At 50.4% G+C, this 12,902-nt stretch overlaps 1 protein-coding gene across 1 annotated transcript in view; it reads left to right on the forward strand.

Moving 5' to 3' along the window:
* The window catches only part of ASTN2 (astrotactin 2), a 252,911-nt gene that overhangs the window by 77,127 nt on the left and 162,882 nt on the right, over positions 1-12,902 (forward strand). Inside the window, exons 8-10 of the mRNA XM_015644984.3 lie at positions 7,281-7,365; positions 7,510-7,584; positions 8,297-8,434. Of these exons, the coding sequence (XP_015500470.1) occupies positions 7,281-7,365; positions 7,510-7,584; positions 8,297-8,434 (298 nt within the window). The remainder of the gene's footprint in view (positions 1-7,280; positions 7,366-7,509; positions 7,585-8,296; positions 8,435-12,902) is intronic.

Raw genomic sequence — 12,902 nt, forward strand, 5'->3', positions numbered from 1 at the left:
TGGAGCCAGACCACGACTCCCCTGCTGGAAGAGCCCTGTGGCTCCCCTCTCCATCCCTGTCCTTGGCAGCGAGCAGGGCTGGCTGGATCCTGGCATGGCCTCGGTTGTGAGGAGAGCTGCTCTCCCGCGCCGTCCCCAGCTCCCAGAGCAGCTTGTCGCTCTTGCTGGATGCCCCACGCTTGAACAGGATGTGTCAGATCTTGTTTGCAGGGAAGGCAGCAATGCTCATTATCCTGGGAGTTTCTCTGCCCCAGCTCTGTGCTGGAGCTGACCCTCAGCAGCTGCTCTGCGGCTCCCAGCCCTGTGCCCACAGTCCCTGCTTGCCCATGGTGGGGGCAGAGCAGCCTGGATCTCAGCCTTCAGGACCCTCTCCTGAAATCAGTCTGTGGCTTTCTTCCCCCTCTCTCCAACCTGGGAGTGTGCACATGAATAAACCAGAGTTTTATTGCTGTTCCTGCCACTTGGATCTGCATGGATGGAGCAGGACTGGCTGCTGGGGCTGCTGACCTTCATAGCCTAAATCGACCTTAAGAGGTCTAAACTTCACAAGAACTGAAATTAGGCCTTTGGAAGTACCTGCTTGACCCCAGACCACAGGATATTGTGCACCATGTCTGTTCATCATATTCACCAGCCTTTAGCTGCTGAGAAGTTTCCCCACCAGGCTGAGGCAGACTGTAACCCCATGATACACTGCATGTACTTTTAGATTTATTTTTATTAATGTCATTCTATTTTTAAGGGTGATTTATTTTTATCACCACGAGAGAGGAAGGCCTGTGGTTTTACTGCAGCACATAAATCCTGTCTGGATTTCAACCTTTTTGGGTCAGGGATTTTATCTTCCCTGTGAGCATCCCAAGTGATGGGTGCCAGGGATTCCCCTGTCCTCTGCCTTCTCGGGCTGGACAGAACATCCATGAGAATGGTGGAATGAAGTTTGTCCTCTCTGGAGGCTGAAAGCCTTCAAAGTTGCCCCTGTGAAGAGCAGCAGAGCCAGTACTGAGGTCCTCCAGCACATTTATGGCTAATCTGATGTCAGCCTTATCCTTGGAGCCGCTCCATGGCAGTGTGGGTTCATCCTCGTCCCAGGCTTCCTTACTCCGAGTTGTAGACAGCCCCTGTGGGCAGGAGCTATCCTTGGTGGCAGTGCCATGGGCTCCTGGCACACCTTTGGACAGAGAGCCCAGGCCACATGTCTCTCTCAGGAGACACTCTTACTTCTCTCTGAACACTCTTTGGGTTGGAGTTTTGGATGGGAATTGTCACTAAAATACATTGGACACCCAGTACTCCTTCAGTGTGAAGAATGAAGCAGTGAAAACTGAGGCTCTGAAACACTAGGAAATGCCAAAATCCACAAATGCCTGACCTTAATTTGCCTTCCCTCGCATCTCTGTCGTGTGACTCACACTTTAATTAAATGATTGCTGCCCCCCTGACAAATCTGAAACCTGTGTTGCAAAGCCCCAGCTCATCAGAGCATTTCAGAGGGAGCACTGACATCTGCACATGAGCAAAATGTCATCTCCCTCATCCCTCCTGCCTTGGAAACGACCAGGCTGGTTGGTCTGACTGCAAATCCAGAGACAAATGGACATTGCTGAGGGGCTGCTCCCAGCACAGTGACACAGTGACCGTGCCCAGCTGCCACATCAGGTGGGACAGGCACCTCTCCGGGGCAGGGTGCTCTCCTGGCTGGAGATGTTCAGCCAAAATCCCCCATCCTCCTGGCAGGTGCTGCCTGTGCTGCTGGAGACAGAACAGGGAAGCTTTGCTGTCTTGTGGGACTGGCTGTCAGCTCTCCTCACTCTCCACATTTTGAAGAGATGTGGGAGCACTGCCGCTGCTGCCGCTCGTGCCACGCTCTGGGATACCCCTGGGTAAAATCCAGGAGTGCTTGTGCCTCGCTGGCCTCCCTTACCAGCCTGGATGAGAGCATCCCTTTCCAGCAGCATATGCAAATCCTGATTTGTGAGCACAATTACCTGCTCTGTATGCACAAAACTGATTCACTTGCACATTCTGTGGGCATTGCTGAAGAGACCTGCTGGAGAATCAGTCCCTCAGGGCCAAATGCTGGAAGAAACAGCCTCTGATTTTGTGCTGTTGGGCTTGCTGGAGCAGTGGCATAAATGAGATGGATAGCTACCTTGATTAGCAGGTGCAAATGTGTTGAATTTTTTTCCCCCCCATCCATAAATCAGACTTTTCTTCATCAAAATTCTCTCATTGCATCCACAATTGGTATCTCCCCCCCACACAAAAGGAGTAAGCACGAGCTTGAAAGAACCAGATGAAATGTAGTAGCAAAGGTTCTTTTCTGGAAATTGTGGCAGGAGGAGATTAAAAAAAAAAAAAAGAAAAGGGTTTCCATCATCGTCCAAATGGGCCAGTTTGTCACCAGAGCCACAGATGGCACTGCTGTCTGGGTAGGACAGAGGTGTGTTGTGGGCAGGAGGCAGATGAAAGTCATTTTACACAGAGCTATTTTTTTTAAAGGCAACCTGTTAAGGGGATTTGGAGGTTGCAGAGCTGAGCATGTAAATCAGGAATAACCAACCCTGGCGAGGGTGTATTTGTGTGTATGGAAACAGCCATTCCTTCCTAGAGCTCAGTTTAACACCACACAGGTTCTGTGCACATCAAGTAATATTTGTTGGTTTTTGTGCACTTCTGCTATTTTCACCACTGAAGGATCCCAGTGCCTTTATTGACTTAGACTTTTATAGGATGAGGCTCTGTCTCTCTAAGGTATGGGGTTTAATAACTTGGTCAAAACCCATGTAATATCCCATTCCTTCTCCTGTGGTGGCTCAGCTTGCCTGGTGCACCAGGCAGGGCAGGAGGCAGTTAACTCCCAAGCTAATTTAGCTCCAGGCTGAAGTGTTATACATAAACAGCAATCAGAACTCGTGCCTGCGAGGGGCCGAGTTAAGGTTATCTGTGCTGTCTTTGCACTCTCATTTTCTGCCATTAGAGTGTTTAATCCTGCAGCTGCTAATGTTCTTGTAATGGCATTTTCTGTGCTTGTCTAAAGAGCGCAGGGAGGAGGGAAGAGGGATGGGTTTTGCTGTATGGAGCTGCTCCAGAACCCAACCCCCTGACTGGACCATCCAACCAGTGCTGTGGGGGCTTCTCACCCCTCCATGGCCAGCTGTGGGGCAGTGCCCAGCCCAGAAGGTGACAGCTGTGACACACAGGCCACCCTTGGGACCTCTCTGCTTCCCTGCATCAGCTCCTGTGTTCCTCAGAGGTTGCGGTGTAGGAGCTGAGCAGATGATAATGAGAATTAAATCTGTGCAGAGCTTAAACCCAGGCACAAACCTTGGAGGTTAAGCTTGCACTTCAGTGCTGTGGTGGATGAGGGTGAGGAGGGTGACTTGCAGCAGGGGCAGAGGAGGGATAACTCTCAAATTCACTCCAGGTTTTCCCTCCGTGCTCTGTGCCAGGTCAGCAGGGAAGGAACCACTTTCTTTGTCTTGTTCCTTGAGTGCTAAACTGCCTCTAGAAATGTTGAATTTCTCATCAGGATGAAGCAGAGGCTCAGGTTTGGAAAGAGCCATCCCTGAAGAGCAGGAACAGCAGTTGCCAGGGGTAGAAGAGGAGCTTTTCAGAGAGCTTTACTGGGAGGTTGGGAACGTGGTGCTGCAGCTTTGGGGCTCAGGGGAACTGAGGATGCTCTGCTGGGGCTGGTGTGTTCCCTGCAGGGGTGTGTGGGTCCAGAGAGGAGAGGACACAACAGCTGTGGCTGAGCTCTGTATCCCTTTGGGTGGGAGAGGCAGCCCTGAAACACGTGTGAGCGTGTTTGTGCAGTGCTCACACCGCTGGAAAGGTGTGTGTTTATAGCCCCACAGCCTTTGGGATCAGGCTGCCACCCTGGCTGGGCTCTGGAGTTGTCCCCAGCACGTACCTGTGCATCTGGGGCACAGCCCTGGGCATTCCTCCAGGACAAGGGTGAGTACCAGCCCTGGAGATCCTGCAGGAGGGAATCACGGACACCAGCAGCGCCAAGAGAAGGCTGACAAGCAACAGCTTTGCTCCACCACTGCCAAAGCTCCTTAAATAAAAGTGCCAGTGCCAGCACAGAGCAGCTTCCCTGGGAGCACAGGGACTCTGGGAGCCTGCTCTTTCTGCTGTGCCCTGGATGGGTGGATTAGGGGGATTCTGGCAGCATTATCACCAGGGATCGGTTCTCTCCATAATGAGGCTAACACGCTTATCCTGGCATGCTGATGGCTCATCCTGCAGCCCTGCTCTGCTGCTGGGGGGTGTGGGAGCAGTGTGGGATCCCATTCCTCATTCCAGCAGAGGCAGCAGGACAGTGTGGAGAGTGTAATGAAGAGAGTTCAGCAATTTCCAGATTTTCTGTAAAAAAAAAAGAGAGCTAAAGCTTCCACCTGCTTAATAACACACTGGAAATACAATGTTGGACCTCCAGAGCTGAGCTCTGGGACCTGCCCTCATTTATTCTGAGTGAGCAGTCATCCTTCCTTTGGCTGAAACAGCTGAAAAATTGCCATGGATTATCCAACCTGGTTTGTGGCTTCTGAATCCAAAGCAGAGGAAGGTCTGTGCCATGGGCAGGGTGTGGGGTGGTGGCAGTGAGAGCAGGATTCTTGTTCTGGGGGTTGGTAGATCCTGATTCATTTGTGCTCCTGCAGCAGCTGAACGCTGCACAGAGGCGTGTGCAGGACCTGTGGAAATTTCATCCAGCTCCAGGTGCAGTTATTTGTCAAACTTGGTTACTTTGGTTGACTTTGGCTTCAAGCTCAGCTTGAATCCTGACTTAGCTGCAGCAGGGTTGAGTGGATAACTGTGTCCATCTCAGATGCAGCTGCTTTGAACAAAAACATTTTAGTCTGGCTTTTTGATGGTTTGATTTATTTTAACTGCATGTTGAAAAATACACCCTGAAGAGGGCTTAGAGGTATGGGAACCCTGTTCCCCCCACTCCAGGCACTTTTTCAGATGTTTCTGATTCCATGGGGGTTAGCCAGGCTCAGCATCCTCCTTGGCTCAGCATTGTGTGTGGGAAGGATGGGGACAGACTGAAAATAACAGAGTAGTTTTGGGGGCCAAAGAAGGAAGGGGAATGCTGTTGGGGAGAGGGAAAAAGATCCTGAGAAGCTGTAAGAGCACAGCAGGTCCTGCTGAATTTTTTTGGAAGCCCCACTAATTGTCAGCTCATGGTTCTTGATAGAGGAACAGATCCTAAACCATCTGACCAGAGGTGATGGAGTCCTCACTCTTCCAACAGACTGCAGCACTCAGCTGATCCCGTGCTGGGAGCCTTCCTATCCAGCTTCCAAAACTCTGCCAAAGGGGTGTAGGTCACCCTGGGAAACCTGCAGAAAGCTGATCCCCACCCTCTCCTGCCCTGGATCTCTCCCCAGCTGGTGCCACCACTTGCCCTCTCACTTACTGAAATAAACCTCCCAATAAACCTCCCAATAAAGTCTTGAGCACCGGCTGTAGCTGCTGAAACTCCAGGATTGGGGTCGATAAAATCAATATTTCTCCTGGTTGATAGAGTTCCTCCTTCTGGTGCCAAACTGACGGAGCAGTAAACAAGCCAGCAGACAAAATAAACCCTCCTGCACCGTGGGAAGGGGGTTCACCACCCAGGACCCCCAGCCACCAGTATGGGGGGAGGAATTTGGGCCATGGGGATGCTGACCTCTCTAGGTGTTTATTTCTTTCCTTGCTCTAATTTCTGTGGCAGGAGCCGAGCGTGAGCCAGTGCCCCAAAACTCCCAGCTCTGCTTCGCAAGCACTTTGAGATGTCTCTCATTTGCAGAGCATATATTTGTTATGTAATAAGCGCCAGGAATTAATGATCCACAGCAGGGCTGGGGAAACTTGCGTACTAAGCACCCAAGGAAAAAATAACTTTTCTTTTTTTAAAATCACTGATGGAGCCATTAGGACCTGTGTTTTCTTGCACCGAGACCGCCCCAGCCCCCAGGCACGGCAGAGCCTGAGCAGGGCCAAGCGCTGCCATCTCTCTCCCAACTCTTTCCCTTTGGAGCAGCAATGTTCCTGCTGCTCCTGTTATGAATCATGAGGTTAGCAGCTTTTGACAGATCATAAATCAGTGCTTCGAAGTCGCTAGGACAAATCCCAGGACATTTAATCTTTAATATTAGACGCGTTTGAGGCAGTGAATATTTCATGAAGGTGCTGTTGCATTTTAGCACATCATTAGCCGTCTCTTCCTTCCCCCCACTCTTTTCCTTTTTTTTGCTGCCTCTCCCTTCCCAGGCATCTCTCCCTCAAAAATCTCAGTGGTTGAATCCCCATCTCGCTCCCTCCTGACAATAAAGCTCTTTACTGTAATCCCTGTGAGGCATTATAAGAACTTGCTTAGGATCCCGAGGAGCACGCAGGTAGGTGCCAGTCAGCATTGCCACTGTGAGGGGGGTACCCACATCCCCAGCATCCTCCCCAGGTCCCACCTCAGCAGCTCAGCTTTGCTGCACCGTCAGGAGAGGAGGGGAGGGTAGGGGGAAACACTGGCAGCAGCTTGTAGCAGAAACTCCACGTGCAAATCCAATTAATCTTTTGATTTTGCTGTTTCTTGCTCCGGGTTATGTATTTCTACCAAACACTGAATCAATTTGGGCCAAGTGCAGTTGGGTTTTCTGGTGTGGGAAATGTCTTCTCCTGCTGTCAAAAGAGAGGAGCAGGGGGAGGCAGCACCCAGAGAGCAGAGGGGAGCAGGGCTGAGAGCCCATTCACTGTGGGATGGGGACACAGCACAGGAACTGTCTGTGGAGGGTGGAATTTTGAGGGGTTCTGCATCTTTTGGTGGGAGTTTGGGCCGCAGGAGACTCTGTTTTTTTGTCCTGGTGCCAGATGTCAGAGCAGAGGTGGGAAGGGGATGTGGGATGGTTGTGGTGTCCACCTCAGGGATTGCACAGGGTGGACACTGCTCTGCTCAAGCAAGGTCAAGATCCCTGCTGAGGAGTGAAGCCCTGCAGGACTGCAGGAGCACTGCTTAAGGACAGACCTCCTGCATCATGAAACTCCATCCCCAGCTACTGTGGGTACTGCATCATGTAATCTCCTGCCTGAGATGTAACTAGAGGTTTCTTACAGCTATCCACATCTCCTTCTGCACATCTCCTGGGGCTTTCTGGAGTCCAAAGTGCTCCTGAGGCACAGGAGGGACCAGAGCGGCTGTGACAAAGCAGAGATGGGCAGCAGGGGAGGAGGGCCTGACTCTGCAGTCATGTCTCTGGGCCAGAGACATCTCATCCTTCCCTGCTCTGTCCTAGGGGAGTGCAGCTGCCATGAAGGGTACGCCCCGGACCCCGTGCATCGACACCTGTGTGTGCGCAGCGACTGGGGACACAGCGAGGGGTGAGTGGGACACGGTGCTGGGCTGGGTCTGCCCCGGCTCCTGTGGGTGAGGTGGTGAGGAGCCCACTTCTCCTCCCCATGGTCACTGTGACACTTGCCCAGCCCAGTGATGTGCTCAGCTGTTTTTTGTCTCTCTCCTGCCAGGCCCTGGCCCTACACGACCCTGGAGAGGGGATATGACTTGGTCACAGGAGAGCAGGCGCCAGAGAAGATACTCAGGTGAGCCAGAGGAGGGTTCAGCTGGGGCACTGGGGAAGGGAGAGCCACGAGGACATCCCAGTGGATGCAACCTCTTGGTCAATCCCAACTCATTCTTGTGCTGGTGAGGTGTCATCTGTCTGTGACAGACCTGGAAGATTTGTCTGTATTTGGAAGGCAGAAAAGGGTTCCTGTTGCCCTGAAAATTAAAGCCTTCTGATAATGTTCTCATAGTTTTAGTTACTTTCCCATGAAAGTTCTGTAAACATAAGTTGTTTATCACATTCCTTCTAAGAAATGTCTTTTGATGGACGTTTCTCATGACCAGTGTGTTTGGGAAGGTGATAACTTAATTATCCAATCCCTGGTCACTGTTTAGAATCCATAAATACTGGAGTCAGAGAATAAAGGTTCTGCTTTTCTGTTCTGACACCAAGAGGAGTTTGTGTGAATCATTTTGTGTCCTTTAGAGACACGTTCCCCCCTTGTCCCTTCAGCAAACGTGAGGACAGCATGCACAGAAACTCCTCCTGGAATAAAAATAAGACTTTTCCCATCCCCTTGTTCTCCTGTCACATCTCAAGTCATTCCTCTCCCATTTGGCTTTCAGGACAAGACCAAATCCCTGATTTATGCCATGGTGCCACCACTGCTCTGACTGCCCAGCAGGCAGTGGAGGGCCACCACTCCCTGTGGACACTGTTCCTGTGTGACACGTTTGTCCTTTTCCCAGGTCCACCTACAGTTTGGGTCAAGGGCTGTGGCTGCCAGTCAGTAAGAGCTTCGTGGTGCCCCCCGTGGAGCTTTCCATCAATCCCCTTGCCAGCTGCAAGACAGATGTGCTGGTGACAGAAGATCCAGCAGATGTCAGGTAGGAAGCAGATTTCTCGTTTTCTTCATGCTTGAGTGCCTCCACTGCTCTTTAAATCGTTATTGAGGATACAGTAATTTCTGTGATGATAGGTTTGATTACTTTCCTTCCAATAAGAAATCTGATGTGATTGCTCTCCAGGCTCTTTGGGCTGATGGGTCTAGGCCAGGCCTGAGTGTGTAACTCTGAAATCTGCCAGTACAGGCAGGTGAATTGGTAGGGACCTGTGGCCAGGCAATTTGAGAGTGGATTAAATGTAATGTTAGATTGCAGTGCTTAAATGGATGCATTTACTGGGATGGAGTGGCTGTCATCTTTCTGAAACTCATACCTGTATCACATCCACCTGGCCACTGATATCTGCTGGGATGCTCATGAAGGGTGAAAAGCCATGCTGCTCATCATAATTATATAGAGGATTTGGTTTTTTTTCCTTTTTGGAGTTCAGTGAATGCCTGGGCATTTCACTGATCACCTTGGTGGTGGTTATCCACTTTGTTCTGGTTTATGAGGGTTTAACTGTAAATTATAAGGGTTTAATTCTGAAGGTATTTACTTCTCTCCCATTAAATTAAGATTGAGTGTGTGACTGTTGGGTGCCAGGGAGACTCTGTGTGCCCTCCCTCCCTTCTTGCTGCTTTCTCCTGTTGATTCCAGACACAATTTCTGGACTTGCAAATTCTTGGTTGTGTTATGAAACATCTCCCTGGGCACCAGCAGGAACCTTGTGTCCCCCAGCCCCTTCTGTCTTGTCTTTCCTCCAAGTGATGAGGAATGGATTTCCATTCTTCTCTCCCACCCTCTTGTAGTTAAAGAAGTGCCCACAAAAGCTATGGCAGAGCCAGGACTGGCATCTAAGATGCCCTCACTTCCAAGTGTGTGTGTTTTTGTTGCTAATTAGTGCTTGTTCCCTTTCTTGTGAAAAGAGACCTGTGGTACAAATCCATCACAGTTTGGCTCTTTTAGGAGCGTTGTTTTTCTTGTCTGCAACAACTTCTGCTTTTCATTTGAGAAAGGGAGGGGTTTATGCTAATATTTTCCAAGCCAAAGTGCCAAGAGAACATTATTTCTTTCTTTCCTCCTCACATCTTCATTAAAAGTGCCTCAGTGAAGGTAGAGGCTCAGAAGCTTGTTTTCTGCTCCAGTGCAGTAATTGTCTCTGGGCACTGCTCCTTGTGGAAAAGTCTCTGTCGGGATGGATGAATGCCAGGCAGGAGGAGAGGAGATTTTGGCACAAGGCTGTTGCCTGCTCCCCTCATAACTGGAACCTGAACTGAGAATTCCAGGTATAAATATTGGAGTTGCTCAGGTAGAATAAGGGAGGTGTGAGTTCACGGCGCTTGTATCTCACACACAGGAGTTGCTGAATTATTAAAACTTTAATAAACGCAATAATAAATATTTGATGTTGAATTATGGGAGGTTTCACAGATACAGTGAGAAGTGAAAGCAATCTATTGTTTCTACATTAGAGCTGAAACACTTCTCAAATGAGGAGCTGCAAGCTCAGGATCTTCAGCACCCCAGGATGGGTGGAATCCTCTTCTGAGGTTCTTGGGTGCTTTCACACAGTCAGAAAGATGCTTTCAGAGATGTTTATCTTGAAGCCTCTTTTCTTTATCTCTGACACAAGCAGTTTTTCAGAGGAGCAGTTTTGGTGGTTCAGATGTTCAGGTGGTGACCCAGCACATCAGACCCACATCAGAGGTGAGCAGGCGCTGTCCTTGGTGCAGGTCAGACACAGCCATCCCTCCCTCTGCCTGGAGGGGTTCTGGTTCCTGCCTCTGGGACTGTGGCAGCACTGCTGTCCCTCCGTGCTGGGAGCTCCTGAAGGTGAATCACAGAATCATTTGGGTTAGAAAAGACCTCAAGGACTGAATCCAACCTGTGACCCATCCCCACCTTGTCAGCCAGTGCACCGAGTGCCAAGTTCCATTAATTTTTGAATATTTCCATGGATGGGAATTCCACAACCTCCCTTCCAGTGCATGACAGCCCTTTTCCAATGAGGAAATTCTTCCTGGCTCTGCAGTGCTTGGGCTTTACCACAGTGCCATCTCCATGGCACAGGGCAGACCCTGGGCTGTGTTACACCAGCTGCAGCACAGCCTCAGCACCCGGTGTGCCCTGTTTGCTGTCCTGTGACACTCTGATGGTGGCTCAGTGCTGTTTCTTCTGTGTCTGTAATAACGAGCGTGCTGCATTCCTGCAGACCTTTCATTAGTCTGACACCTTTGGCTCTGGGGTCACTTGTCTTGAAGAGTTTAATGGAGGGAAATGGCAGAAAGCCTGCTTGGGAGAAAACAAGTGATGAAGTCTTTACAACTCACAGGGTTAAAGGTTCAAATGTGGTCTTGTGTTTTTATGAAGATGCTTGAGATGCAGAGGGACAGGTGGGGCTTGGCCTTTCAGCAGCTCTCTGGGGAAATGCTGACTCCAGTGCTGATCTCTGTGTGTTTCACAAGCTGTGCTTTGGTGGATGGGGATGAGGGGCCCAAAGCTTCCCCTGCTGCAGCCAGATCAATAGAGAAACTTTGAGCAAACAGGAGCCAGCAGGCTTTGTGCAAACATCCCCCTCAAAGTGCTCTGGGGGCTTCAGGGGACAGGACACAGGAGGGTGCAAAACTTGGTGCTGGAGGTTTTAGGGCTGTGCATCATAAATTAGGAATGAGAGTGCTTGGAGTTAATGAAACTTGCATATATAATTTATCAGTGACCATATTGAGCATCCCTTCCTCGACCCCAGAGCCTGATCCTCGGCACAAGGATGGCATCAGTCACAGCCTGGGACCGTGACAGCCACGCTCACAGTGACGTCTTTGTTCAGAGGAGCTTGGCCAGCAGAGCTGCAGGGCTCTCCCCAGGGTCCCAGGCTGGGCAGGCTGTCCTTGCAGCACATTCCTTACCAGGACAAAAAATACATCCCAGTCCCACCTTGTCTTGCTTATTTTCAAGACCCTTCTTTGTTTCCTCTCCCATCTCTCTCTTACCTGTATTTCTCCCTTAACCTGGTGTTAAACACAGTAGTCCATAAAGTTTTGTTAAACAAATTACTGTCAGGTGCTCAATCCTTCTGCTGGCCTTCCCTGGACACCTTGCCAGCTCTGTTTGAGCCCTTGGGAGGTGCAGCTCGTCCTGTGGGTCAGGAATTGCTCTAATTGTGGCAGTGTAAGGAAAGGACCCACAGCCCCCAGGTCCCACTGCAGCAGCAGCGAGCATCCCTGCAGGGATAATAAAAATATCCCTCTAGGGGATAATAAAAACATCTCTGCAGGGGATAATAAAAGCATCCCTTGGGGCACACACAGCTGTGGGGACCAAGAGGAGAGCTAACCCTGGAGGCAGAGCATGGCACTGGCAGAAGCCCAGTGGTCACGGTTCACTGTGCCACCCGCTCTGCAGGAAAGTTGATAATTTCTGTTGAGCAGCTCTAAATCAGAGACACGAGCCTCAGCTGCTGCCTGACATGACATATAGCTCTATCGTTATGGCAACCATAGAAACAAATAAAAGCCTTGCCTTCGCTTGACAAGCCTTTGAGATGTCCTGATGGAGAGACAAGTGTTCAGCAGCAGAATGAATTCTCTTGAACTCGCTGTCGATTCATCTTCGTTTTGCTCCCAAGTGAGCCCCTTTGCTCTCTGAATTCTTTGCTAAAGTACAATCAACTGGATTTCTTTATTTCTACTTTTTCTTTATTTGTTTGTTATTTTTGTTTTCAGTCCTCTCAGGGGCAGAACACTCTGCTCCCCCTCTCTGTGCCCTCATGGGTCCTGTCTTCTGTCAAGGATGGGAGCAAGGCTTTTTCTCCCATGCCCATGGCATTCATCAGCTCAGCCATGCCGTGCTCTTGCAGCCTCATTCCTGCCCCAGCCTTACAGGGGTTTTGAGTGATATTTTGAAGGGGTTTTGCAGTGATTTGGGCACTTCTGATTTGCAAATCAGTGGTGATCACTGTGGTGAGAGACTCCCTGGGAGTGGAGGAGGATAAAAAATGAAATGGATGAGAAAGGCAAAGGGAATCTGGGCCAGGAGAGTGTGGAAACAGCTTTGCTGTCCCTGCTGTTGCAGCAGAAAAAGTCATCTGTGCCTTAACCTCCTTCCTGATCTGCAGGAGCACAGATGAATGGGTGCAGCTGCAGGTGAGCATCCCTCGAGGTCAGGAGGTCCGTGTGGGATGGGATGTGGCATGCAGGCAGAGGGCATCCTGCCAGCTCTTCTTGCCATTTGTGCAGGGGATGCCATGGGAACCTGATCCTTTTTTTTTTTCCCCTTCTTTTCTTTCTGCTGCCCCCCCTGGAGCAGAGCAGGCTGTGATTTCTGGGTGCTCAGTGCCATGGGGACCCTCAGCCAGGAGGTTGGGGGAGAGGGGAAGCCCCTTTTTCAGGGGCCTGTGCCTCTCCTGCAGAGCCTCCTGCTCCACTGGGGCCAATAAAAAGGTGTGAGGGGCTGCAGTCGATGGCCATGA

This window comes from Parus major, chromosome 17 (assembly GCF_001522545.3).
Source record: "Parus major isolate Abel chromosome 17, Parus_major1.1, whole genome shotgun sequence".
NCBI lineage: Eukaryota > Metazoa > Chordata > Aves > Passeriformes > Paridae > Parus > Parus major.